The sequence below is a fragment of the Buteo buteo genome, chromosome 3 (assembly GCF_964188355.1).
Source record: "Buteo buteo chromosome 3, bButBut1.hap1.1, whole genome shotgun sequence".
In the NCBI taxonomy this organism is placed as follows: domain Eukaryota; kingdom Metazoa; phylum Chordata; class Aves; order Accipitriformes; family Accipitridae; genus Buteo; species Buteo buteo.
The window spans coordinates 43,382,950-43,409,999 of NC_134173.1; the positions used below are offsets into that span (position 1 = coordinate 43,382,950).

Genomic DNA, 27,050 nt, shown 5'->3' on the forward strand with positions numbered 1-27,050 from the left:
GACAATTTCTCTGTATTCCTCACAGGCTACCTGTCCTTGCTTCCACCCTCTGTAGGCCTCCTTTTTGTGTTTGAGTTTGTCCAGGAGCTCCTTGTTCATCCATGCAGGCCTCCTGGTGTTCTTGCCTGACTTCCTCTTTGTTGGGATGCATTGGTCCTGAGCTTGGAGGAGGTGATGCTGAAATATTAACCAGCTTTCTTGGGCCCCTCTTCCCTCCAGGGCTGTCTCCCATGGTACTCTACCAAGCAGATCCCTGAAGAGGACAAAGTCTGCTCTCCTGAAGTCCAGGGTAGCGAGCTTGCTGTACACCCTCCTCGCTGCCCTAAAGGATCTTGAACTCCACCATTTTATGGTCACTGCAGCCAAGGCTGCCCTTGATCTTCACGTTCCCCACCAGCCCCTCCTTGCTGGTGAGAACAAGGTCCAGCATAGCACCTCTCTTTGTTGGCTCCTCCATCACTTGGAGGAAATGCTTTTCCTCTGTAACCCATCATGTCTCCCACCCCTCAGCAGCACCCAAAAGGTGACCTGAAAAGCTGCTCCCAATGACTGATGGTGATGGTTTTCACGCTTGGACATGGCGGGGGGGGGGGGGGGGCGCTGGGGCTCTCCTGGGGCAACCCTGGGAGGGGCCTGGATACAGTGGTCATTCTCACCAGTCTGCAGTTGGGGTTCCTGCCTGCTGTGGTGTCCTGTGCTCCTCTGGGCTTGTGGAGATGGGCCTGTGATGGGACTTCAAGTATCCAGGGCAGGGGATTATTTGGGCTTTCCCTGCCCCATTACTGTCTGTTGGTGTTCCTTTGTGGGTGTGCAAAACAACAGAAGGGCACAGGCTGCAAGAAGGAGTTTGAAAATTACATTAGATTTGTACTTTCCTAGATTAAAAGTTAATTGCATTAGAAGCATCTTCACACATTGTTTTCAAATTGAAGAGACAGTTTTAAAACAGTCCTCTGCTGCTGCTCACAAGGCAGGCAGAAATGTACTGTTCTAAGGTGCACAAGCATCTTGGACTTTCCAGGTGTTAGGGGTGGAGATAATTTAGATTGATACACAAATTCACCCATAAAGAAATATGATAACTAAAGGAAAGTCAGACAAAACTCGTGTTTGTCACAGAATGTAGTGTAGAAATACTGCACTGGTTTGGGGATATTTGCTGAGGCTTAACAGGCCAAAGCAACTACTGTGGCTTTCCAAACTACATTTTCTATCAAGTCTCCCTCCATTTGAACCACTGCAGTCAGAATCTGCTGGAGGCAAAGAGGACCTGAGCAGAATTAATGCCAAAAAAATCAAGTTTGCAGGTTTGTTCCTGCTGTTGTTTGATCACGGTAATTTCGAGCTTTGATATACCTTCCTGCCACCGTTTCTACTACAAAACCCCACAAACACATGCTCAATTAAAGATTAATGCATAATGTTCTCATTTTTTATGCCTAACTGGTTCATGTCATCACTTATACTAACTCTAACACTTTGAGAATTTTGATTGCTGAGATTGTCAGCAGCCTGATAAAGCTTGTCGCAGTTTCGGGCTTGCTGTTATCCTGAAGTACTATCAAGCAATATAGCAAATAAGAGCAAATTTGCCTAATCTAAAGAATTCATGTCCTTGAAGTTGTTCTTGTAGATACACATGCAAACATGCATCTGTAAGCTTACTATAACATAAACTTACAACTATTGCCAAACATTGTCTCTTCCAAAGTACAAATTTAAATCTTACCTTCTACTAATAAAGATGTCCAAATAGATGATCTTTTTAATCTCAAATTATGTATTTTCTTCTCTGTTTGACCTCAGCAAGACTGCTGCAGGTGCATTTAATGTGACCACAGGAGTCAAAGGCAGCAAAGGCCTACCAGTTTGTTCATTCTGCTCTTTGATATCATACTGTTCATCCCAGAAGTAAAGTTAAGCGCAAGTTAAAGCCTTTCACCCTTCCGGCATATCTGCCAAAAGACTATTTCACCCTCTGTCAAGCCTCAGACAAGAAAACTGTTCTGCCCTTCAGCATTTGCCTTAAATTCATCTCATCGTTGACTACCTACTTTCTCCTTAACGTTTTAAAACGTACAGAGGATTGCCTTCTCAGACAGACGCACACCACACCCCAATTAATTCAGTCACTCTTCATGTTTCATCCTGGGCTTCACTGGCAATTTGAGGCTTCCATTTGTCAGTTTCCAGGTTCTGCAACACTGACATCTTCTCCCTCCCTCCTCCAGCAGCCTTCTCTCTCTCCAGAATCCATGTGACGACATGCTTCTTACAGGAAGCCCTTTACCTCACACATGCACAAACACCTGTGTTTTGCATTTTAGCCTCGCAGAAACCGTGGCAGCTCTCATGGCCATCTGCCCCGGAGCAGGACGGTCCTTCAACTTCTCAGCCTCTACCACCAAAAGATATCTGTATTCGCATTGCTACACCAAAGTTTCTCAGGACAGAGCAACAGCAGGGGAAAGCTCTCAAATCACCAGTGGCAAGTGGGGGTACAGCCCAGGCCTTCCAGAACATTCCTGTCAGGGGACAGGGTGCCATGGGCCGCGTCACGCCGTTTGTTCAGTTCGAGGTAAAGGGGATGCCCTGCAGAAGGGCTCCTACAAGCCGACGAGACAGTGCCAGACACGCTCCTGCGTGCGGCCCGCCGTCCCGGGGCCTACCGGCACCAGGCGGGCGCGCAACCTCCCCGCTACCCGCCCTCCGGCCGGGCGGCGCATGACGCCACGGCCGCGCCCAGCCCGGGCCCCGCCCATCCCCTTCCTCAGAGGACCGATTGGCGCGGCCCCGCCCACCGGCGGAGGCGACGGCGACCAGGGCCGGCAGGAGGCGGGCGCGCTGAGTGGCTGCCGCGCGGCAAGGGGCGGGGCTGGGGGAGCGCGAGGCGGGCCGTTGGCGGAGCGGCGCCAGCCAGCAGCCGTTGGCGCGCGGGTTGAAGATGGCAGCGGTGGCCGGCAGCTCTCCGGTAGAGGCGGGCGGCGGCGGCGGCGGCAGCGGCTCCTCCTCCTCCTCCACCACCGCCGCCCCGCCGGCTGAGGCGGAAGCTGTGGCCGCGGACTGGATGCTGGAGTTCGCCTGCTACTGCCTGTGCCGGCACTTCGGGGAGGGGCGCGCGGCGCCGTTCCGGCGGTGGAGGGCCGTGGCGCAGGGTGAGGGGCGGCGGCGGTTGCCGGGGTTCCGAGGGCGGGGGCGCGCGCGGGGCGGGGGCGCGCGCGGGTCTCGGCCGCTCGGACGGCAGCGAGCGTGTCCCCGCAGGGCGCGAGGGGCAGCTGTCTCCCGCGCGCCGGGGAGGGCGGTGCCGCGCTCAGCCCCTCTGCACGCACTTGTGCGCTTGCTCACGGCGGAAATAAAACCGCGCAGGCCGAGTTTTTGTTTGCTTGCTTAACCCACCCGTGTTTGAGTTTAGCGTGCAGCGGTAGCTCTGCTGGACTGTTGTGAGATAATCACAATTTCGGGGAATTCCGATTTTTTGGTTGAAAGAGACCAGGGAGGGAAGCAAGCTGAACTGTTCCAAGAAAACAGTGGTTACTGAGGGGTCGGGCGTGAGGACTTTTAGATGATTCGGTGAATACGAGCATTGCTGTTAACTTATCATCTTGATTCTGTGAAGCTTGAATGTATAACTTGGTTGTCTATATACCGCGAGCAGTCACTGAAGTTGAGGCCTCAGATGCCAAGAGTTCAAGGCTACCAAAAAGTTGAAGAGGATTTTGTGAAGAGATGCAAACATGGTAAAAACCAGAGTAGAATTACTTAAATACACTGAGTTCCTTGACTTTATATTCAGGGTTATGGTAGAAGAACTAGAAGTATTTCAAGGAACTATAGTCTAGCAGACAAAGGTGGAGACGTCTGGTGACTGAATTTTGAATGGAAAAAAGTTGTATTTAAAGTGAGAAATACTTGAGAATGAGAGTAGTTAACAGCTGGAAGCAAATGTCTTGGTCTCAGATAAATTTGTTGGATTTATGGTGGTTTTTCTGTTAGAAATAATTTTCCTGAACATACCAGGTTAGGGATTTGGGGGATTAATTTTTGTGTGTGTGTGTGTTCTTGACTCGAGTAAACATGATTGCAAAAGTTTAAACAAGTCATACTAGGAAGGGAAAGCAACGGCACGCAGAATGATTAGTAAGGAGATTGATATGAGAAATTGTAAGAGGTAAGAAATCTAAAGATAACATAATTAAGTACAGTGAATGGGGGGCTGCTAGATTAAATTATTAATGGTGCTTCTCTGCATTTGGCCTTGGGACCGTGGCTCAGTGGGAGAATCGTACTGAAATTTCATGAAGACATAGGTGGGAAGCAGAGACACTGTCAACACTGAAGCAGATTGGAATATCTCCTGATAAGAACAGGAAAACTTTTGAGGCCTGTGTTAGTAGAAACAATTAATTAAAACATACAGAATGTGAGGTCACGTGGCACTTTAATAGCAAATTTGGAATTTGCTCCTGCTCTGCTCAGCAACAGAGGAAAGAGTTGGTCATATTGGTGCTGTAAGATTAGAGTCAGAAGTATAAAAGTCTATGGAAAAAGCTAAGCACAGTCATAAGACTGCATTAGAAAAGTGGGTGTGTTTTTTGTCATAGAAATACAGAACTATTACCCTTGCATATGTCAAAGTGAGATCCTACTGAAATAATGATTGGCTGTCAACAAGAAGGTCAATTCAAACTGAAGCAAGTACAGAAAGGTAGGAAGGCTAAGGGAACAAGACAAGCTATTTTATTAGGAGATAAATAATATTTCTGTATAGCTTGGTACACTGCCAAGTAGAAGTAGCTAGGCTACATGGAATTAAGGATTTAAAGACAGCATGGCAAGGTTACATGCCTTGCCTACCTTATCCTGCCTTGACAGGATATTATGGTCTATATACCTGAACTAGCTTGTGTCAGTGTCTACATGGCAAGAAACTGGATTTCTAGAGTTTCTAATGAAAGGCTAAGATGAGAAATACATTTGAGTGGCCATAAGAAGGAAAGCAATTTATGACTGAGGGAGCTATTAACAAACAAATTAATAGAGAAACTGCCTTGGGAGCGGGGAGGGAGAACAGTCTATAAAAGATTACTAAGGCTGTGTCTCTTTCTGCTTGTCCACATTACTTGTGAGTAATTGCTGCTAAGGACCTGGTGTCCACACAGTAAATGTTTCAAAGTTTCTTCTTTTTCCGAATAGATCTAAAGGAATTCAATTTGTGTACTCAAGACTGCTCCATTGCACAAACCAAGCACAGGAAGTTTGCTTTAAAAATGCACCCCTGCTCTGAATTAAAGCACTAATGTAGGTGCACCTTAAAAGAACAGAGAAAGCTGAAAGATCTTAAGCTACTTGCCAGGATGACCCCTTTTGTTTTGTGGAAGTGTTCAGCTGCAGTATTCTGCCTACTTCCAAAATTTCCACACTCTGGCTCCATCTTCAGGGCACGATGTTGGTGCTTATCTCTATCATTGAGCTCATCCAAACTTTCTGAAATTGAACTCTGTCTGCTATGGAAGGTGTGTGAATTTGTGATTATAACGAGTGGCACACTACTGCTCTTCTAAGCAATGTTCTTTTTTTTAATTTCCTATTTTGGCTATAGGAATTAAAAGCTCTTTTATCACCTGTCCTCACTGAAGCAGCTGTAAATGTGTTCTTCCAAGCTCAAATGACAATATCCTGCTTGATATTGTCTTAGGTAATCATTCAGGGCTATTTAATTACTTTGTAATTTCATGCTTATCCATTGTTCATAGGAGATGATCATACACTAATAAGCAAGTAGGCTGAGTACTTCCCAGTAAAACAACGTGTTATGTGCTCTAGTTGTGTCACTGCAAACTTGGGGGTCCCATGCCCCAGAATCCTGGCTCTTGCTAGGCTGACACCAAAATGTGTACATAAACACTTCTCAACTAGGGTGTTCAGTCTGCAGCTTCAACAAGTCACTTGCCACATTCTTCACTTTTCATTTTGCATGTTTCTGTATTATGCTGTGAAGACAAATGACTATATTCAGCACATTAAAATATGAAGTTCCCAGTAAACAGCATGATGGAATAATCTCATGATAGCTCCCATTCTAAAATCTATAATAATCCTTGTGACCTTCCAACCTTGCAAGGAAGATTTCCCTTGTAGATTTACATTTCTGATGAAGCTGTCTTCATAGCTTTTACTGCTTTTGGTCTGTCGGTTGTTGTAGCAACATGTAAGTGTTACCAGTCTGCATGTGGCTTATCTTTTGTGGGCATTCCACCGAAAGACAACTGTCTGCTCCAGAGAACATTTCTTAATAAGCTACTGAGCCAAACGAAACTTCATTATTTATGTAAGATACTGTGGTATTCTAATTTGATGAAATAAGGCTGTGATGCATCTTACAACTTCTAGGTTACTGTTGTGAACTGCAAGAGGGATAGGTTTTTCTGGTCAAATTCTTAAATATGATTTAAGTTATTTTAACATGGAAGAGTATGAACTAAATGTGCTTCATCAGTTTCCTGATGAATTAGAAATTTAGTAGATTATTAAAGTCTGATGACACACTGTCTAGTATATTTCTAGCCACACTGTGGCAGTGCTGGAGCAAGACCGACTTAACATTTCTCTTCTTTTCCAGCTCTTATTGATGGCCTCTCCAAAATACCTACACATCAGAAAAAAATGGTGTATCTCTGTCAGCTTTTGATAAGAATTGCAGAAGGAAAAAACCTTGGTAAGTACTCTGATTCTTTTTTTTCACTTGTTGTTTAAATAGATTTGTGTGAACTTGCACAAAGATGTATTAGATATGCTTTCATGTAGCCTTTAATATATATATATATATATATATAAAATTACTAAACTCTTAAATTTCGGTCTCTCTACATTCCACATGTGACTGAGCTGTATGCAGGACCAGTGTTATTCTGTGCTGACTAATTTAGCTGCTTTGATTTTGAATGACTATATGCTTCTTAGATTATAGGTCTTTTTTTGTCAGAGTAGCATCAACTAAAGAAATATACTGGAAAAGATTGACTAGCTCTTAGTGAGCAATATTTGCAAGTTTAAAGCACAGAATGTGTGTTTGTTTCTGCATGTGTAACTCTAGAGGTTGAAGTAGAACAGAGAGTAGGAATAAGAATACGCATGAAAAGTATGACTGCCCTTGTTGCTTACAGAAGGCTGTAAGACTTTCAGCTGGCAGCAGGTCCTTAGGACTCTTATTCGCTACCATGTCTCCTGTTTGGCAGTATTCACAACTTACTGGTTTAGCCAAGCTGATTTTGCTTCCACACTCAAGTTTCTGGAAGACTTAACTTTTTTGCTGCAAGTTTATCACTGCTTGATAAAACTCATTGGAATTTAAGGACTTCAGAAGCTGCCTTGCTAGCATGAGCATGGAAGAAAAAAGTGTATTCTAGCCTAGCAGTGCCACAAAGGCTTGTTTTTATAAAATGAAATGTCTTGTGTTGCTTGTAGGGTAATAACACTTTTCTTGTTTTAGTTCAACTTGAGAATCACATTCTAATATTTAAAATAGTTCGTATAAAAATTATGAAAATTTTCTGATAATGCTTTAAAACTGTATTCTTATATAGAACACTTGGGAATATGACTTCAACATGTGTTTTTATCCATCAGTGTAGAGAATGACCTGTGTGGTGAGGAAGACTTCATGTGCTTAGTAGGCATTACATCAGATGTAGTTGCACAATGTACATGGAAGGCTAATATATTGTATGGTAGCTTTCCTAATTCTTTTCCAATTATTAAAATATTTAATCTGTACTGAGCCTTAAAACAGAGTAGGCTGTTTCAGATGCCAGCTCTTTAAGAGCTAAACACTTTGTTTTTACAATATTAAAATAAACTTAATATGAAGTGTCATATTACCTGAGTGAAACAATAATTAGAGAAACACAGAAGTGTTATTTCTGTAATGTCTATATATACATATAATTAAATTTTCAGTGTTTGTCTTTTGCTGTAGTGGGTAGCAAATTATTTTTTTTTTTCAGTATTGCTTAAGTTGTTTACCTTCTGTCTGAAAAATACTTACTGTAAGGAATAAGAAGATATTGAGAGAGATTCTGCTATGATGTCATATAAAATGAAGGAATAAGTGAGACTGTAGTTCAATGAACATCTTGAGCTAAGCTGGCAGTGCCATGAGAGAAAAAAGCGGTCTTGTGCACCTGCCAGGTCCTACTGCATCTGTTCTGTTATCACACTCATCTGTGCAGATGTGCAATGGTCAGACTGGGAAACTGTTACTAGAGTGAGTGGATGGTTATGTGGCTGGGCTACATTTCTACCAGAACCGATCACTGGTCTTGCTTGCTGGGAGTTTGCACAAACCTTGGTGTTGGCACAGTGGTACAATGACATGGGAGGTTGCTTCTGCTTTTTCAGTGACACTCCTGTGTTAAGCTGTTTGAATTTCCCTCTCAGTTTAAGCCCTTCAAATATAACAAAAAGTTAAGACATGAGAATAGAGAGATAGACTGAGGAGAAAAACTTAGGATAGTGGTTATATTACAAAATTAATAGTATCAATACCAAATGTTTTGATATGTGATGTCAAGCTTAATGTAAGAGTATTATTAATGCCAGCCCAAATACATGATGCTAAATTAGCACTATTACAAGTGGCATTTTAAGTGAACAATAATTAGCAGATGCATAATCTCCCTTAAAAATGCAACAGTAATGTTATTAGCAAGACTAGGAAGAACCAGTCTCTCTGAAAAGAAGGCAGTTACTTCAGGTCTCTTAAACACACCTGAAGAGAAAGACTAAAATTTATTTGAGGAAAAAGGAGTTGAAATTAAGTATAGTACATATTACTTTATTGTGTATAAATAATGTAATATATTTAGCTTTATCCTTTAAGTTTTTTTAAATACACCCCCACCCCACCCCCATCCCCCTCCAGAATGCCATTTTGAAAGTGAAGAAAGAATGTCATCTTTGGAATCTGCTCTGTCTTTCTGGACTTTGCTTGAAAGGGAAGAAATTAAACTGGAAAAGCTTCATGGAGATATTCGCCGCTTGATTCAAATTCAGGTCTGTGTGACTTACTCAAAATGCTTCAGGTTGCTACCTATTCCTTCTGCTAAAACAAGGGTCCTCTTACAAAAAACTTGGGCTATTAGCAGGCTGAACTGAATCTTTTAAGTTTGTTGTTTTTTCAAGTACAGAGTAAATAGATCTGTACAGGGGACCTTTTCCTATCTAAGTTGGTTCTTGTTTGTCCCAGTTCAAAACTGTTTCAAAAGCTGCCAATCTGAAAGAAAAGAGATATCAATTGAGAGATCAATTTAAAAACACTAGTATCTTGAGCTTTAAAATGTATTATAAATAGCTTTTTTTCTTTTTTCTTAAAATGCTTCTTTGTATTAGAAAACTTTCCATTTCAAAGAGAAATGTAAAACCATGTTGACAGCTACTGGGACAAAGTCTGTAAGGGAAAGATGAAAGCAATACTTAGTAGGTAAGTATGGGAAGTTTTGCATCAATGAGGGTCCTTTTAATGCCCGATAGAGAGGTTTTAGGCCTTTATACATGAGGTTTAATATTACTTCAGAACTAACTTTTATAACTAGATAATATGGTGACCCTTAAGTATATAATCCTGGATTTTGGAAGTGTTACAAAACTGTAAAAGTGTGACTTCACTTGTTTTTTCTGCATCTCAGGTGAAATGTATTTCAGCACATCTTGTAATTATATTTGTTGTAGATTGTAGCAGTCCATATGGAAAACGGATATTTCAAGGAGGCTGCTGAAGTTCTTGAAAGGCTATTTACAGACTCAGAATCAGATAAGGTAGTAACTTGCTTAACCTGCATTAAGCACTCTCATTTTCAGAGAAGAGGGGAATGGGTTTCCAAAGCTAGCATATTCTACCTGCATAGCTTCATTGTAATTACTGCCTATGCATATCTCTTTTTAAAATAATGGCTAGTGCACACACCTTAGTTTGCTGGGGTGGAGAAAAGAGCAAAAGGAGGACTGCAGGCAGAAAGAGGCAAAAATGCTGCCTCTTATCTTCTGTATATTAGGACACATGTTCTTTGTAAATAGTAGCATGTGTATAATTTATTCTTCAGGTACACTCTTCATTAAGAGGATTCAGGTGTTTGGAAAGTGTAGGCTGTGGTAATAGTATTCAAATTCATAAATAAAAATGCAACCTGCACACAGAAGTTAATTCTGGGCTATATGGGTCTCTGTAAGATTCAGAGTGGTCGGTAGACAAAATGTGAAGTTGCAATTATCAGGATCAATGTGTCCTTAATGCTACTCTACTAAATAGTCCTTTTCCTGAACGCTGTAAACGCCTTTCAATGGCAGTCTTCCTGAGGCAACAAATGAGAAAAGAGAGCCCAGTAATGACTGGCCTTTTCTGGGTGTTTTTGCTCCATTGACAGCCCTGCTTTCAGTGTTATTCATAAAAGGAATGAAAATGAGGATCACTGTAAAGTTACACTTAACCATTTAATGAGCACATAAAGTAAACACCTGGTACTATGCCTAGTTAACTTTAGAACCCTTTCAAACTGTAGCATGAAGTTGTATAGGCATATTCAGAAAACTATATAATCATTGTGTTTAGCTTTGTGTATGTCCTGTTTAGCATAGACGTCAAGTTTACAGCTGGATATATTTTTTGTGTTGTATAAAGCTGTGCTTTTCTTAGCCTTTAAGGGTGAAGCTGGCAAGCATAATTAAAAGCAAGGATCCATATGTTCCTCTTCTCCAAACCTTCAGTTACGATCTTTTGACAAGTAAAATCAAGTCTTACATTGAACCTTTAATGAAAAGAACTGAAAGTAACTTCTTAATACAGGTATGTCAAAACTATTTTCAAAACTGATTTCAGAAGAGGTACCTGATAAGGTTAAATAGATTTATACTTTCAAGAAAGTTTAGACAATATTCAGTTACTGTATTAGATGCTTTACCTTCCTTTGGATTGTCTTATTAGTTAAAAAAAAAAAAGTTGTATATAACTTTAGGAGAAAGTTAGTAGGAGTAAGGCTCCTCTAAAATATCTTCTGTGAATGTTTTTTCCACAACTGTTTTAATTAGAAAAGTAGTTAGGAAAAGAGCATAATTAAAATGAGGTCTGTCATTTAGTGTATGTTTAAGAGAAGCAGTTTTGATCTGAGACTCCTTAAAAGATAATGTAATTATACATTAAATATTTATTTTGTTTAAGTCTATACGATTCATATTAAAACTGAAAGATCAACACATGTTAATTTGGCTAAAAGCTTTAGGCATGTCAGAGTTGTTAGGAGATAGAAAACTGTTGTCTTCCTGTAAATAAAAAAGCTCCTTATAAACTATCTTGCTCAAAAGTGATTTAAAATTGGCAAGGACAACATTCCTCCTGCAGCTCATCTTGAGGAGGATTCTAAAGAATTTCTCTTATGTTTACTTCCTATAAAAGAATATTGAATTACTCAATTACAAAAGCACAAACATCTAAAGGTAATAAGAAGCGAACTTTAAATAAACAAACCTGAAGTTCCTCTGGGGTTTTCATTTTCTTACTAGAAAGAGAGACCAGAGAACTTATTAAATACATTCAAAGTATAATACAAGGAATACCTTCTAATGGTTTCACTCGGCTGTCAATTTTCAAGTTTATTTTTCAAGGCTATTTCTTTGAGTCTAAGAGGAGATAGAGGTTCGAAGGTGGTGGAGAACGCCTGGAACTCCATACTAGCATACCTAGGCCCTCTGTGTTGCACCCCCACTGCCTGCACATCAGTCCTACTGTCTGTACCAGTGCTGCAAATCTTACTTCTGAAATCTTTACTTTGGACTGAATAACTGTGGGACATGGAGGAGACAACTCCCAGCAGTGTACCCTGTGTTCTCTACGGAAAAACACTCTAGCTGTAACTGTTAATCTCTCTTCCTTTTCTTCTGGTGCTATATGTAGAAGTAAAATCATAGAATCATAGAATAGTTTGGGTTGGAAGGGATCTTTAAAGGTCATGTAGTCCAACCTCCCTGCAATGATCAGGGACATCTTCAACTAGATCAGGTTGCTCAGACCCCCGTCCAGCCTGACCTTGAATGTTTCCAATGATGGGGCATCTACAGCCTCTCTGGGCAACCTGTTCCAGTGTTTCACCGCCCTCACTGTAAAAATTTTCTTCCTTATATCTACTCTGCATCTACCCCCTTCTAGTTTAAAACCATTACGCCTTGTCCTATCACAACAGGCTCTGCTAAAAAGTTTGTCTCCAGCTTTCTTATAGGTAGGTCCCCTTTAAGTACTGAAAGGCCACAATAAGGTCTCCCCGGAGCCTTCTCTTCTCCAGGCTGAACAACCCCAACTCTCTCAGCCTGTCCTCATAGGAGAGGTGTTCTAGCCCTCTGATCATTTCTGTGGACCTCCTCTGGACCCACTCCAACAGTTTGTCTTTCCTGTGCTGAGGGCTCCAGAGCTGGATGCAGTACTCCAGGTGGGGTCTCACCACAGCAGAGTAGAGGGGCAGAACCACCTCCCTTGACCTGCTGGCCACGCTTCTTTTGATGCAGCCCAGGATACAGTTGGCTTTCTGGGCTGCAAGCACACATTGCCAGCTCATGTCCAGCTTTTCATCCACCATAAGGTGGTCTACATTGCTAGACTGTTTTGTAGGCTGCTTTTTCTAGATTATTGTCAAGCTTGGAATCCAAAAGATTGCAGCTCCTACTGTTGATGAAGTTCTTGCGCTTCAAGAAACTTATAGATTAGCTGCCCTAAGAACAGTCTGCAGATAATGCATTACAAGGAAAAAAGACCTATACCAAGAACGCATTGATCTGAATACTTTGTAATTTTTCTTTATAACTTTCATTTCTCTTTCAAAAGAATTATTTTTAGGGACAAGTACAATTTGAAAGCTACTGTTAACTTTTAAAATACAATATAGTGGATTTAAACTTTTTTTTTTTTTTAGCTAAATCCTTTCTACCCGTTTGTCTTCATGGATATGTCCTCACTTTCACATGTTTTGCTACTATCAACCACAATAAAAGAGTCGGTATTTTGAAAACTTGCAGCTAAAAAATGTGCTAGTTTGGGTAGCTGTGAAGTTTCTGACATTGAAACATTTTCTTCTGCGATGGAAGTATTCTGTGACCAGAGTATCTTCCAGTATTTTCATGGATGAATGAGTGAAATTGAGGGTGGTTTTATATTATCTGACTCCTATAAACGTTGAGAGATTTTGCGAACTACTGTGAAGGACAGGTTAAGGTTTCAAGACGACTAAAAATTGGATGGGTGAAAGAGGAGGCAAAAGCAAGCCCTGAAGGAAGAAACAGATGAAAAGTGGGAGCAACTGGCTAAGCAGAAAAAGAATATTGGGCCTGTAGTGACTCTGTCAACTTTGAATCATTTTGATATTTGAGTGTTGCAAAACGGATCACCTCTTGGGATGTATAGACAGTGTCGGATGGAAGATGGTTGGCTGTGCTTAGTAATGATGGTGCACAGCCAGGATTTTTTTATGGTTTGGGCAGTAACTATACCTTAAGATGCTAGAGAAGAAAGTTGATAGCAAAGTGGCAAGAATGACTTCATGTGGACTAAGTGATTTTTTTTTAAGTTGTTATTTATTATAGCAAGTAAGTGGGAGCAATCTATGGAAAAGTACAAATCTTGCAATCCTCTCGACATTCTATAAAGAATAATGAACTAGTCCTTCCTCCTCTTGAGAATGGAGGAGAAATAATCTTAGTTTGTGGTTAAAAGTTTAGGCAGGATGTTACAAAATTCTTTTGCTAATACAGGAACGGTTACATTACAAGCCTAAAGTCTGATTAGACATGTGTCTTTTGCAAGTGTTATAGGTATGCTTGATCCTGCCGCGTGCTACAGAACTGGATGAATTTGTGAGGCCTGCCAGTTTTCAGTTTCTAATCTAGTTATAAAAAACTGACTTTGGAGTACTTTGATAGTATTTGCAGTCTTAGTTAATTTCTGCAATGTATTTCACACATCTATATTTCTCTTATTATGCAATTATTCATTGTATTTTTTTGTGTCCATATAAATATCACTTGTGGCTATAACTAAAATTTCTCTGAGTTATTAGCTGATAAAGATTTTGATGGATTTCAACTTGACATGCTACAGTTGTTTTGAAACTACTTATTTTAATAGTAATATCTCTGAAGGGTCTGTGAAATAAGCACTGTTAGTCCTGATAGAGAGTACATGTATTAATCTTAGTTTAAACTGCTATCTAGGTACTGTCTGGCTTTAATTTTAAAGCATCAATTAAATTTCTTGCAGGCAGCCACAAAACACGTGGAGTCTAAAGGACTGGGAGCAACAGCATTGCAAAACAAAACTATGAATGAAAACGACAAAAGGAATTTGGAAACAAATCAAAGGTTTGTATTAAGCATTATACCGCTGAGGGACATGCTTGGACAGTAACTTGAAACTTGTAGAACTAAGTGTAGGTAGAAGGAAGGATGTTAAATTCCAAACTGTCCAATAGAAAATTAACTACAAGCACATTCTCTATTTTTAAGTTTTGGCTTTTTTATGGTTGTTACCTTTGGCATTTACATCAAATAGCTTGGCATTAAGTTTAAGTACTTGTTGAAGATGCACATTTTTCAGTTGAAACAGCTGTCAGTCTTGTATAACAATAAAAACAATTCACTTTGTTGTTGTTGTTGTTATGCTTGATTGAGCTCCATTTAGTCCTGCCTTCCTAATTTCAGGCTATAGGTTGTCTGGAAAAAAAAAGAGGATAAGGAAAGGGAATTAGTCTTATTACTTCTTCCTTACAGCTAAACACAAGATTCTCTTACTTAGTGATACTAGCGTGATGGGAAATAGTTATGTTGCTTCATGGTTCTGGCAATGTGAACCCTCAAAACAATTACATGCTTTTCTAAGAAAAGCTGGGGGAACTTGAAGCACAGTTCTTTCCCCCCTCCTCTGACTTCATTTTGAAAAATACTAATATTCCAGCCTTATCACCACTTGTTTTTCATGGAGAATAAATTGTAGTCTTTAGTTGGGATAGAACTTGTGTTTCTGCAGTTTTATACTTGGAATACTTGGCATTGTTTAGTTAAGGAAATTGACTGATGCAGACAGAGTATATAGGAAGATGAGTCATAAGGTGGTGGGGTTTTTTTGGTTTTGTTTTTTTTTTTTGAAGGGAAACTTCTGACACAATTACATCTGAGAGGTATGATGACAGACTTGATCAAAAAAACCTATGGAAACAATTCCTAGATTGTGAAGATGGTATGAAAAAATAGATGTGCAAAATGCCTCATGTCTTCAACTTAAATGTGTGATGTCTTGTATGTTTCTTCTCCAGGTATAGGGAACCAAGGTTAAGAGGGTTAATGGATTGAAGCAGTTGGTGTTTGCATGCCACTGTTTCTGTAGAGAAATCTTGTGATTTTCTTTCATTTAAATATTATTGAATCACATAAATGGCAAGTTGCTGCCTAGGAAGTTATTTTTTGGTGTGTGTGGTTTGTGGTTTTTTTTAAGATCAGTGGAAGAGCAACAGACTATTACAGATCAGCCACCTGGAGGCATAAAGAAACCCACAGTAAGGTAAAAATTATTTTTTGTTGTTGTTGCTCTTGGTCATGGACATTTCATGAAGTTCTGTGTATTTTTACTTCAGTTCTGTGTTCCTTGCAGGCCTCATCCAGGGCAGAAACCCAGAGTGAGCAGTGCTCTTCAAAGTGAGTATTAGCTTATTTTTACACTTTCAAAATAGTCATGTCAAACACTTTCCCCCCAAGCTCTGCCCCCCCCCCCCCCCCCCCCCCGCCTCACACCCTCCTCAATAAATGGGCTAGTGGTTTGGTAACAGCTGTCCAATGTGATTAGGTTAATATAAAAATGATTGTGGTAAAAAAAACCTCCCAATCGTTGTCAGTGGTTTCTGCACAAATGCAGATTTGGTGGGAGCCATATTTAGGAAGCCATGAAATGGTTTAAGGTGCTGTGGCAACTCATTTTGCGAAATCATTCACTATTTTCTGATTCACTTGGGTTTTTGTTTGCTTTCCTAGGATTTATGGTATTCTGTGCAAAAGAAAGCTGCCAGAAGAATACTGAAATTTGTCTAGGTTCTAAGTCAGAAAGAGACAACTTTGGGGGAAGGGAACTAAAGAGGTTGGCTGATTTAGAAAAACAAATTGTAGTGTAAAACACACAAAGTTAGGATGTCCGTGCATCTTCCTGTTATTACTTTTAAAAAACTTACAACATGGACGATATATTAAGTAGTTTCTGAAAACCATTAGCACCCTCTTACCACAAAGAAATGACATTATAGCTTCTGTACCTGGCCATGTTGTACTTGGAAGGACAGACTAGTAAGGTGCCTTAAATGCTTGCCACAGTTAGAACCTGACACCTTCTCTGGAAACCATGGAACCTGTATACAAAGTATCATAGCCCTGATTGCTGGTTAGTTTCAGTTCTCTCTCTATGTAAAATGGAAACAGTATATATAGTAAAAATGTTTTTCCCAAAATGAAATAACAATGTTTCATTATTATGTACCAATTGTTACCTATTGTTTAAAATATAATTCTTCTGTGAGCTCTGTTGTGTAGAAAATAGTGTCTTTTTTCAAAATATTTTTTGAGTCCTTGGACTAAGGTGAGGTTCATGTGTATACATATATAAAAATATATTCATATATAAACAGATACTGAAATCTTCCCAGTCTGTCAAAGAATATCAAAATAGTGTACATTCTTGTCTCATGTAAATAGTAGAATGCAAAACTGCTGCCTTAAATGTTGACTCCTCATTGGTCTGGATGTGTGTTAACTGTCTTTTAGGTCTGAACAGCTTGCAAAGTGTGGAAAAACATGGAGATGCCTTGGCTTGTGGCCGAAGAAGACAGGTTTGTACCCATTCTCTAATCTAAATGGAGATAAAATCAATCTGCACTGCATAGAATTTTTTTCCCAACTTCATTTGAGTCTGTCTCCAAAATGCCTGGGTTTAAGGTCCTCCACATTACTCAAGCTGTGCTACAGCTCCTGAAACATTTTTTTAAGTTCTAATTCGTGCTTTAAAAAAGAAAAGTACCTCTTTTTTTTGTGTGCAGTCTCAAATATTGTTGCTAATGCTTATGAGCCTTTAATTTGTTGAAATACCCTGTTACTAAAGCTTAGTCTGAGTCTTTTTAAAACATGTGAAAAAATAAAAAATTCTTTCCACTGTTTGGATTAAAGAATTCAGGATGTCATTTGCCCATTAGAGTTTTGGGCAAACATCAAAGACCTTCTGTTTTGCCACTTAGAATGTTAAAGATTTAGCAATTTTATAATTCAATACTTTGTTCATATGAGTGAAAACATATATTTACTTGGGAAACTATTCTAGTTTTTATAAACCAAATAATAGGGTCTTTTTATAATGGTACATTTCAAACAGTCCTTTGCGTTCTCTTCACTTTAAAATAATTCTACTATGTTCACTAATGCTAGAATTCCCTATTGGTGAGAAGTACTGAAGTGTACGCTTTAATAGAAGGGAATTTGAAGTTGATTTGATGTTGGGGTGAACGGTTACAAACTGATTTTTGCACATAGCCAATTTTCTTCAATTGTTATGATAAGACAATAAACACTTCTGAATGAAATTAATATTAAATAAACATATACCCATTGTTGAAGTCCTCTTGAGAATATCTCTTAGGAAGCACTATGGAGTCTTTCTGTTTAGATAACAATGGAAGTTATCAACATACATACATTTTGGTGTGAGCTGTTTCATTTTTCTGGTGTTCCTTTTGGCATTTCATTTTTCATATAACAGGGAGAGAGGGGCTTATGTTTTTTCAGACTGTCCTTGAGGACAGTTGTACTTATTCCTAGTTCTTTAAGCATTTTTACTAAAGGTGATGTACTGGTTAAATCTTCAGTTGTGTGCTGTCCTCAGATTGGTTGAGGTCCTAATGATAGCTCATCTGTGCTTGGAGGTTAAGCCCCCTGCTAAATACAAACAGTTTCTTACTTTCTCACAAATCTCAGGAAGAGTTAAATCACTGAGAGCCTCCCTAAAAGCTGCAAACAGAACCAGTGCCCTAAAAATAAATATCAGCACTTACTGGATTTGCTTGTTGCCTTCAAAAACATAATCAATTACTTTATTCCAACTTATACTTGGATAGGTACCTTGTCAGCTAGTTGCTGGTAAGCATGCACACTTCCACCAATCTTGGTTTCAACATCAAGACTTAAACTAATTGGACCACAACTGGCACAGAGCTAATGACAGCTTCATATTCACCAATTTTTATGTTGAGGTAGTCTGTTATGGGGTCAGTTACAAGCACTGTATCCAGGTCTAGGGCTTGTACACACATCTCACTAGAAAAAAAATAGAAGTTGTGCTTAACTCTGTTGTTATAGTTCAACTTTATTTGAAATGTAAAGACTAAATTTATAGAAAACTACATCTAATAGTACTGAAGAACTCATTGAAAATTTTATAAAAACTTGAAGGAAGTTAAGATTCAGAACTGTGTTTCTTTAAACACTTAGCAAATGCTGACTTTTCTGTCTGTCTGAAATTTATGCCATATTCCCTGCCAGTGAGACCTCTCATAAATATTGTATAGAAAGCAATGATATGGACCTTTTAAACAATAAATCTGCTCCTCTGCTTAATAATCTGGGTTATAAAATTGCTTCCATGCATGAAAGAATGCAGTGAATGTCAGAGCTGTTGACTTCTAGAACTTCCTTTTCCATGTAGTCCCTCTTTCAATGTTGGCATTGTTTGCTCTTGTTTTGTAAATGGCATTTCATTGCAATGGTTCAGTGCCCATTTTCAGCCTTTCATTGCTGTGTTTTCATTTAGCTGCATACAACAATCTGCAGTGCTATTGAAAGGAAGTGTACTTTATTTTCTCGTTCCTAAATTAGGGGATGCAAGTGTCACAGAATTTAGGGAACTGTTTGTACTCAACTTTATATCCTGTATATTTATGGCAAGTCCTGTGAGTTGTCTAAAACTTGACTGACAGTTTGCTTAAATTAAAGAACGTGTCTGAAACTCTGGGTTTTCAGAATCTAGTCAGACTTGTGTGGAAAGAAATTTCCATGTATTTAAACTTGGAGGAAAAAAAACAAAACAGAGCAGAGTCCCAGAATGCACAATCAAAGGAAGACGGGTTACTAGAGTAGAACTGACTCTAAGGAGTAACAAGATCTTTACATATGTAAGGATATGTCTACACAGTCTGGCAAGCTCAAGCTTGCTCTGCCAGCATTCTGAGCTAGCCAGATGTCACATTGCTCTGGACTAGGCGCTGTGATTTTGTTAGCTCAAGCATAGTACTTCATTATGTCCAGTCTCTCAACCAGTCTTGGTAGCTTGTAATGGTGCAATGCTAGCATCTATGTAACTGCCATCCCAGAGGGCACAGGCTGTTTGTTAGTGGGGAGAGAGGGGGGCAAGTTACTGCTCTATACAGTGCCTCAGTGAAAAGAAAATGAGTCAGTCTCTTGGTTTACCTGTAAGGCAGGCTCCTCATTTATGTGTTAAACTGAAGAAATTTATTTTTTAAAAAAAGCTCAATATAAGCAATTTAAAAGCAAAACAAGCAAAACCCAACCCTTTTAACAGCAAATGTAATTAATCATTACAACAAGTAACAAGGGTTGTGATTGTCTCTGTTGCTGGAAATATGTGAATTATCTGGTGCTGTAGATCAAGCATAACTGTGTTACTTGAATAAAGATTTTATTTAGGAAAGTTTTCTGGCATGCTCAGAAATTAGAACTAGATGGTTCCAATGGAATCTCTGGCCTTTTAATAATAGTAAAAAAACACCATTCACTGCTAATGTTGGAAAAGATCTGTGGAACAGGAAGTATTGGGAAAAGGAGGTATTTTTTATAAAGGGTAGACTACTTTAGAGAAGTTTTAGGTTTCTAACTGTTTAGAAACACAGCTGAACTACTACCACTCTTAGTTCTTTCACTGCTTAGTGAGGCTTATCAGTGATCATAGTTTCTTGAAGAGGCACTGATAGTTGCATTAAGCTGGAATAAGTGCAGCTTTCAGCTGTGATGTTTGATCTTTGTGTACCTCAGCTTACACTTTGTGCAGATTTTTTCTTTTTGCAGAATAACCAGAATACAATTTTGATCAGGCTGAATGTTACCTAAGCTCCTTCCCTGCCAGAGACATCCCCCCGCCTTTCAGCTCTGAGTGCTGTTGCTGCTTTTAGCAGCTTAAATTCAGTGGCACCCAAAATTGTCACCTGGCCCATCCCTGGTGCCTGAATTGTTGTTGTTCTTAAGGGCAGAATCTTTTAAGGATCCCCAGAAGGGTTCCAGGTCATTAGGAGAGGAGAAAGTTTTAAAAAAACAAAAACAAACTTTGTCTCGATGGATGAGGGATTTACCTGACTGTCCTTGGACAGATAGACCTCTTGTGCCACTGACAATCATACTGCCTGGCCCTGGGTTGTCCTACCCATCCCTTGTGCACAAGCGGGATAGTATGCATTTGTCTAATGGCAGCAGCCATGAGATTTACATTTCCACTGGGTAGATTATTTGCAGAATTAGACAATTGTTCCCTCATAATTCACCAATTTCCTCTGTACCACTAGCTTCTACTACTCACCTTTATCAGGTTTAAATCTCTGTAAGTTGAGACTATTCCTCTGCAACTGTGCATTTCCCTTTCTACCTAATTCTTCACAACTTTGAAAGTTCAAACAGTAGAGAGTTCAGCCATAGCCTGATTCTCTCAGTTTCCCTCCTGCTTTACAGCCAACACTGTTTATCCATTTGATAGTTGGAAGTGACCTGTTACTTACAGGAGGAGGTTTTGTACATACTCTGGTAAACCTCTCTTTTCATCCACACACTACAACTTTGGATCATTAGGCCTTTAGCTTCAGCCATTTACAACTCTTACTGCTCTTCTAATGTTCTACAAACACTTCTTTTCCAATCCATTTGTTCCAATTAACCCGAGGATTTACTAGCATTGGTCCTGTTTGGGTGCCCCCACAATGCTCTAGAAGTTTGCTTACAAACTTAACACTATGGGCACATTAGCAAAGGATCGGTCTCCCATCACAGAAGGATTATATACATTTAATCTTGGGAATACTCACAACTCGGCCAGGCCCTGCTAGCTACAAAACTGTTAAGGGATGTTAGAAGTGGCTGCCTCCTCCAGCAGCCCCCATCCAGGACCCTCCCGCCTGGCTGCTGGAGCCCAGCCCAGCACCCGGGGACCCAGGGTCCCTGCCCAGGCTGGGGGATGTGGCTGCTGCTTTCCTCTTTGCAGGTTTGCCCAGTAGTGAAGCTGAGCACAAATCCCAGAGACACACAGACACAGGACACATGCAAAGAGGACACTGACATGTCCGATCACACAGACTGCCATGGACAAGGTGCTGCCCTCAACAGCACCCACACGTGGTACCCACGAGGGACATAAACGCAGCCAGCCAAGTCTCCTCCTCCTCTCTGGCTGGTAGAGGTGTACGTTTACTGGTGAAAGCACACACACCCCTCTCTAGGTTCACAGGCACGCAAATGTTTGCATTTGCAGGTCCTTTTGCTTGCTGGCTGGTACAGCTGGATACACTAAACACAAGCACTCACACACTCATCCCATGGGCACTTTGTTCCAGTCATACTCCAGTGTACACTTGCAAGATGTCTCCCTTTCAGACAAAAGGTGAAATGTTTCACTCATTCAAGGAGATGAGGGAAAGGCAGAGGGCGCCTATGCTGCCTGGGTGTCAGCTCACAGTCACTACTGCCGGGCTGACATTCCAACCTGATGATAACTAGAGACTCAAAGGAATAGCTACAGGATACACAAGGGCTTCTCGTGGTCACAATGTCTATCCTGGGCCCACTGTGCTGGTCAGGACTGTTAACATCAGGTCCCAAGGAAGCTTGTACTGGAGCTAGAGACAGGGAAGAGGAGGGGATAACTGGTAATCCAGGACCAAACCTCCACCCCTTGCCCTTGCAGCTAAGTTAATGCCAATCCCCACTGGGGCAGCTGCATGTGGCTTCAGCTTTGTCCTGAATCTGGCTTGTTCATACCATGTTAATAGCTGAAACCAACCCAAACTTTCCTGACCAACCTCTCTTAAATTTTACCAGATACCAGAAGTATCTTTTCCAGACTTACCTTGACCAGATCAGTATTACAATTACCCTTCCCTCTTAGCTGGCAGTGGGGCACTGGACTGACCTGTATTAAAAGCTGGGACTCAGCAACCCCCTGCACGCTGCAGAAGCCTACAGATGACCCTTGGCTGAAGCCCCAGCAGGGATTTCAAAAGGTCCTGTACCTTTTCAAGCAGTGGCAGGGAGCAGCCTGCAGTCCTCCCGACTGAAGGACATGTGAATCCCACTCACAGCACCAGATGCTACCATGGAAATAACCTGAATTGCAATTTAGGTGAGGTCAGAGCAGAAGCAGTTTACTGCTATGGCTATAGGAGAGGACAGGGAGCAGCAGAGTGACAGCTTCTGCAGATGTGAACTCTGCCCAGCTGGGGCAGCTACAGAGTTCCTGTAACTTTTACAACCCGTTTTTCACCAAAACTGTGTCAGATAAGCAGCATATGGTACATAACAGCAAATGAAATTCATCAGACAAGGAGGCTCTAGACAGTATGTCCTTTTACAAATAATTCACTCCTTTGTCAGTTAAATAATTCTGACTTGCATGACTGTTAGCTGCAAATGCTTATTAACTTATGATGCCTGCAAAGGCCTATGAGACGTTAACTATTTTGCTTTCACACACTGAACAAGAGTAAGTAATTGCAGTGCTTTTGATCACTTGCCTATGTAAATTTCATGGTGCTCTTATGAACAAAAAATGCTGACTTTTTTGCTATTTCAGAGCAACTCCAAAATAAGTAAAACACAGATGATGGTTAAATGCAGAAATAAGAGAGATTCTTGGTTGGATTTTCAGCAGTCATTTGCTCATGACATGCATGTAAACACATGCAGGTTTTGTAAAAGTCCAGTAACTAATGATTTTTAATATGGAATCTGCTGGTGCTCACAGAAATGCCAGCATGAGAGCAGTGAAAATTGACCATTTGTCTCCTTTCATAACTTACTATGGTCCATAAGACCATCAGGAGCAGCAGGACATCTCCGGAGCAAGAAGCAGAAGTGAACACAGATAAATTAAATGGAACAGCTACACAGTACAATTCTCTGTACATCTCAATCTCATTAACATTTTTAAGTTTGTATTTTTTCTGTAAGTTAAGTCTTTTTACATTTCAGATTTTGGGGAATAAATTTAGAAGGAACATGCTAGCAAACTGCAGTTTTAAATAAAAATTGATACTTACTTTTTAGAAACAGTTTTCCTACACAGTTGTTTCAAATGGGGATACTGTCCTGTATTTGCATAGATGATATGCAATTCAGTTTGCCTAAGGAGATATGCTGATCGTACATCAGTATGATTAGCTGTATATTAAGCAAGCAAGGATTTGAAGATATTTGCAGAGGATCAGATTCTAGCAGAATAAGTTGCTTTAAAATAATTTCATATTAAAGTTGCTAATTGCTATTCCAGAGTGAAAAAAGGACTGTATGTAATACACCTGTATTAAAAATGCAGTGGTTAAAAGTAGGTATGATCGGATATGTAGGATCTGTAAACTTTATTTTATATATGCGTATTTCTATAAAGCTACAATAAAAGAAAGTTGATACTCAGTTCTCCCTCACACTTTATTTTAAAGGTAAGTTTTTAAAAATAAAGTATTTGATTTTTAAAAAATTAAGTTTTCTTTCACTCTGTGTGCAGTCTTAAAATTGTTTGTATGGAGATATTTGTATCAAGAAGCGACTAAGGAAGAACTGGTCTGGAGAACTTCATTGGAAGGGATTGCTTGCAGATGTATAACTGCAAGTAATTTTCTCTCCTTTTATGAGAGAAATGTCATCCCCTAAAGATTAAAAAGCTTGTAGGTCATGACAATGAGAATTAAGTAGTGGGTTCAACAAATGGTCAAAAGCAAATGCATAGCTGTTACCTGAGGATATGGCTGATCTCACTTTCAAATGCAATATGTATCATTTTACTTCTATCAGCATTTTAAATATTGGGATTTGTTTTTTCTAAGCAGACTGAAATTCCTTTGTTGGTAAATGGTGTCTCTCTTGATTTCTCTTTTGTGAGGCATACTAGGATCAGTCAAGGTTTGTCTTGGCTCAATTAGCTAATAAAGTACAATTTTGGAAAGCATGTTCTGAATGAAGCAAAACTTTGTCCAATGTCTTCTTTCTTCTCTTTTCCTCCTGTAACTTGTGAATGCTGAAGCATGTGGTTCTTGTTCCAGGTGATGTCTGCTACTGTGTTGTAACGCTTGACTTGGTAACCTTTGTTGTTGTATTTAGTGTCAAGTTGTGGTGCTCAGAAGAAATCAAAATGACCTTACTGACCCTTAGACATCTGTACTCTGTAATAACTAGAGAGCTGTATAAAAACTTGCTTTTATATCTGCTATAAGCTTAGCATTTACATTAGTACCTTTCTCTGTTCATGTATCCAATATTTTTCTCTGTTCTTCCCCTAGCGATGGACTTACAAAGAAGACTTGGAACTGAAATCAGGAATAAGGGAGTTTGGAGTGGGTAACTGGGCTAAAATTTTGGTCCATGGTGACTTCAACAACCGAACTAGTGTCATGTTAAAAGACCGGTGGAGAACACTGTGCAGGATCGAACAAGGCTAATTTGGACTGCAGGAATCAGCTCAACCTTTCCCTAAATAAAGACCTAGTCTAGCTTTTCAGAATAATACCTTATTTTAGTCTCAGAGTGTCCAGCAGTGTTGCTGTCCTAAAACATGAAACAGAATAGTGATAGGTGTAAAACGTTCATGTAAGCTTACTTGCTTGGGTAACGATGACTTAAATGCAAAGCTTGGCCTTTTATCTGCACACAAGACCTGATTTCTGAAATGTGAAAATGTGTGCAGTGATTTAAGAAAGGTCAGTTATGTACATAAGGGCACTAAATGACTGGCAACATGTTTAGCTTGATAGAGGCTAATACAGAGTCAAGTGTTCTGTATTTTAAAGGAGTTTTATCTCTAGTCAGATTGAGCTTTGCTAATACAGAGTCAAGTGTTCTGTATTTTAAAAGGGTTTTATCTCTAGTCAGATTGAGCTTTTTATCATTTTATCTCCTGCCGTATAACCCATTCTAATCTGATTTGCTTCACTTTGAAATTTTGGTCAGATTTGTCACCTCTGTCAGTAAGTTACACCAAAAAATATGTATGTATTGGTATTACTAATTTTACAAACGGATTCCTTTTTTTGCAGTTAAAAATGTGATAATTTATGTAATTTTATATTTATAAGTAGTAAAGTCATTGCTTTTTTTTCTTGTTGTTAAAAGAATTAAGCTTAAGTTCTAGGTAGAAGATTATTTTGAACTTAGGTATATTAGCATAATAACACTTTTTTTCTCGCAGAAGAGATGGAAAACATATGAAAAGTAACAGTATGATACTAGCTCTTAACATCTCTTGATTATCTTGTGCCACATAACTTGTCTTGAGAAGTGGCTTCTTCTAGACCAGCAGGAAAGGGAAAGCTCAGGGCTCAATAATGAGTCTATACTGACACTGGTAGCACAGCTCAGGAGACATGGTTCATCTATGCCCTCCACTGTCTGCAGTGATAGCAAGCAAAGATACACTCTGATGGGGGTAATTAACTATCAGAGTGTCAGTTGGTCACTGTAAATGTCCTGCTTATGAGAGACTGTAATGGATGATGGTACTACGCTGTCCCTCTTGATTCAGGTTGTGTGGAAAAGAGTTCCACAACCTCAGAAAACCCACACTTTCCACTGTCATACTGGTGTGAATCTAGTGACTTGAACTAACTTCTCACAGCATTCTTTTAAAAGTGAAATCTCTTCAATTCTGATGTTTTCTGTGCCTTTATCCTTGAATAAGGTTTTTATTTTACAAGAACCTTACAAGGAAAAGCATCTGTCCAAAGTGGTCATAATAAAATAAACCTCTCGGATATTTTTCCTGGCTACAAAGGAAGAGATATATTCTTGAAGGCTGAAATGTTCAGGAAGCATTAAGATAATCTTTTTGCTTTCTGTTTTGGAGGCCTGCTTCCATTAAGATAAAATGGTAAAGTACAGTTACAAAGGTTTGTTTCACACTCTTATTGTGGACAGGACCTCAGCCAGATCTCCTTCCTCATTCTTGCCACCAGATGCTACGGTTCCTTCTTGCAGCTCCTAGAAACAGCGGCAAGCAGTAGTCTTTAGGTTCCACAGAGATGCTGCATGTCTTAACAGTAAATTTTCTCAACCTTAAGGCATAATTGCTTTTTAGCAAACATTGTGAATTTCAGGATCTTCAGGCTTTGTCCTTCAGCAAGGAATGCTAGAGCAGCTGTAAGCCAACAATTCAAAAGTCATAGCAGGTATCTGACAAGTGAGAAAATGCAGTATGCAGCCTCTTTAATGCTGTTAACAATAATTGAAGGTAAGTTATAGGTAAGAAAACAAGGATTTGAGCTACCTGCATAGCAGTCTTGCCAGTGCTCTAATATTGCAGGTTTCTATGTTGATCATTGTACATAAGCAGTTTTAACTAGGAATTTTTTTTTTAATGTTAACCGAGGTTTAGTCACAAAGTCTTGTTTAGGTTCATCTGCCATAAAGTTCACACTGTGTATTAGTGACATGAAGTCCTGAGCAAGACTACTTCCTTAACAATGCTGACTAGTCATATCTTTTTATGAAGGTGGCTGAACATGAAAAATGCAATGTAGAGCAGGAATACTTACCCACTTGTAGTACAAACAACTGTCTAGATGATATTGGGAAGGAACAAAGGATCTAAACTGAAATCCGGTTTTAGCTCTCAAATTTTCATTTTTATTCACCCTTGCTATTTAATGATGACAGTAAATATTCTCAGACTTGAGAATGTTTGGCTGGCTCATTACTGAGTAGGAGCAGTGCCTGTAGACAGGACTGTGCAAGTA

The 27,050-nt window shown here is 39.7% G+C and overlaps 1 protein-coding gene across 1 annotated transcript; it reads left to right on the plus strand.

Moving 5' to 3' along the window:
* Window positions 1-2,911: 2,911 nt before the first annotated feature.
* TERF1 (telomeric repeat binding factor 1) lies at window positions 2,912-26,932 on the plus strand. The gene is made up of 10 exons (XM_075023442.1): window positions 2,912-3,155; window positions 6,620-6,715; window positions 8,921-9,051; window positions 9,727-9,813; window positions 10,688-10,837; window positions 14,291-14,391; window positions 15,521-15,586; window positions 15,677-15,720; window positions 16,834-16,898; window positions 24,603-26,932. Exons 1-10 carry the CDS (start codon window positions 2,945-2,947, stop codon window positions 24,759-24,761), a joined length of 1,110 nt encoding a protein of 369 aa, XP_074879543.1. The 5' UTR covers window positions 2,912-2,944; the 3' UTR covers window positions 24,762-26,932.
* Window positions 26,933-27,050: the final 118 nt, after the last annotated feature.

What these genes read in the sequence shown, in the direction of transcription:
- TERF1 (XM_075023442.1), top strand. Translation starts at nt 2,945, where the DNA reads ATGGCAGCGGTGGCCGGCAGCTCTCCGGTAGAGGCGGGCGGCGGCGGC. An exon ending in AAAGTAACTTCTTAATACAG is followed by an intron (nt 10,838 to 14,290) that starts GTATGTCAAAAC and finishes AATTTCTTGCAG; the next exon opens with GCAGCCACAAAACACGTGGA. An exon ending in ATAAAGAAACCCACAGTAAG is followed by an intron (nt 15,587 to 15,676) that starts GTAAAAATTATT and finishes TGTTCCTTGCAG; the next exon opens with GCCTCATCCAGGGCAGAAAC.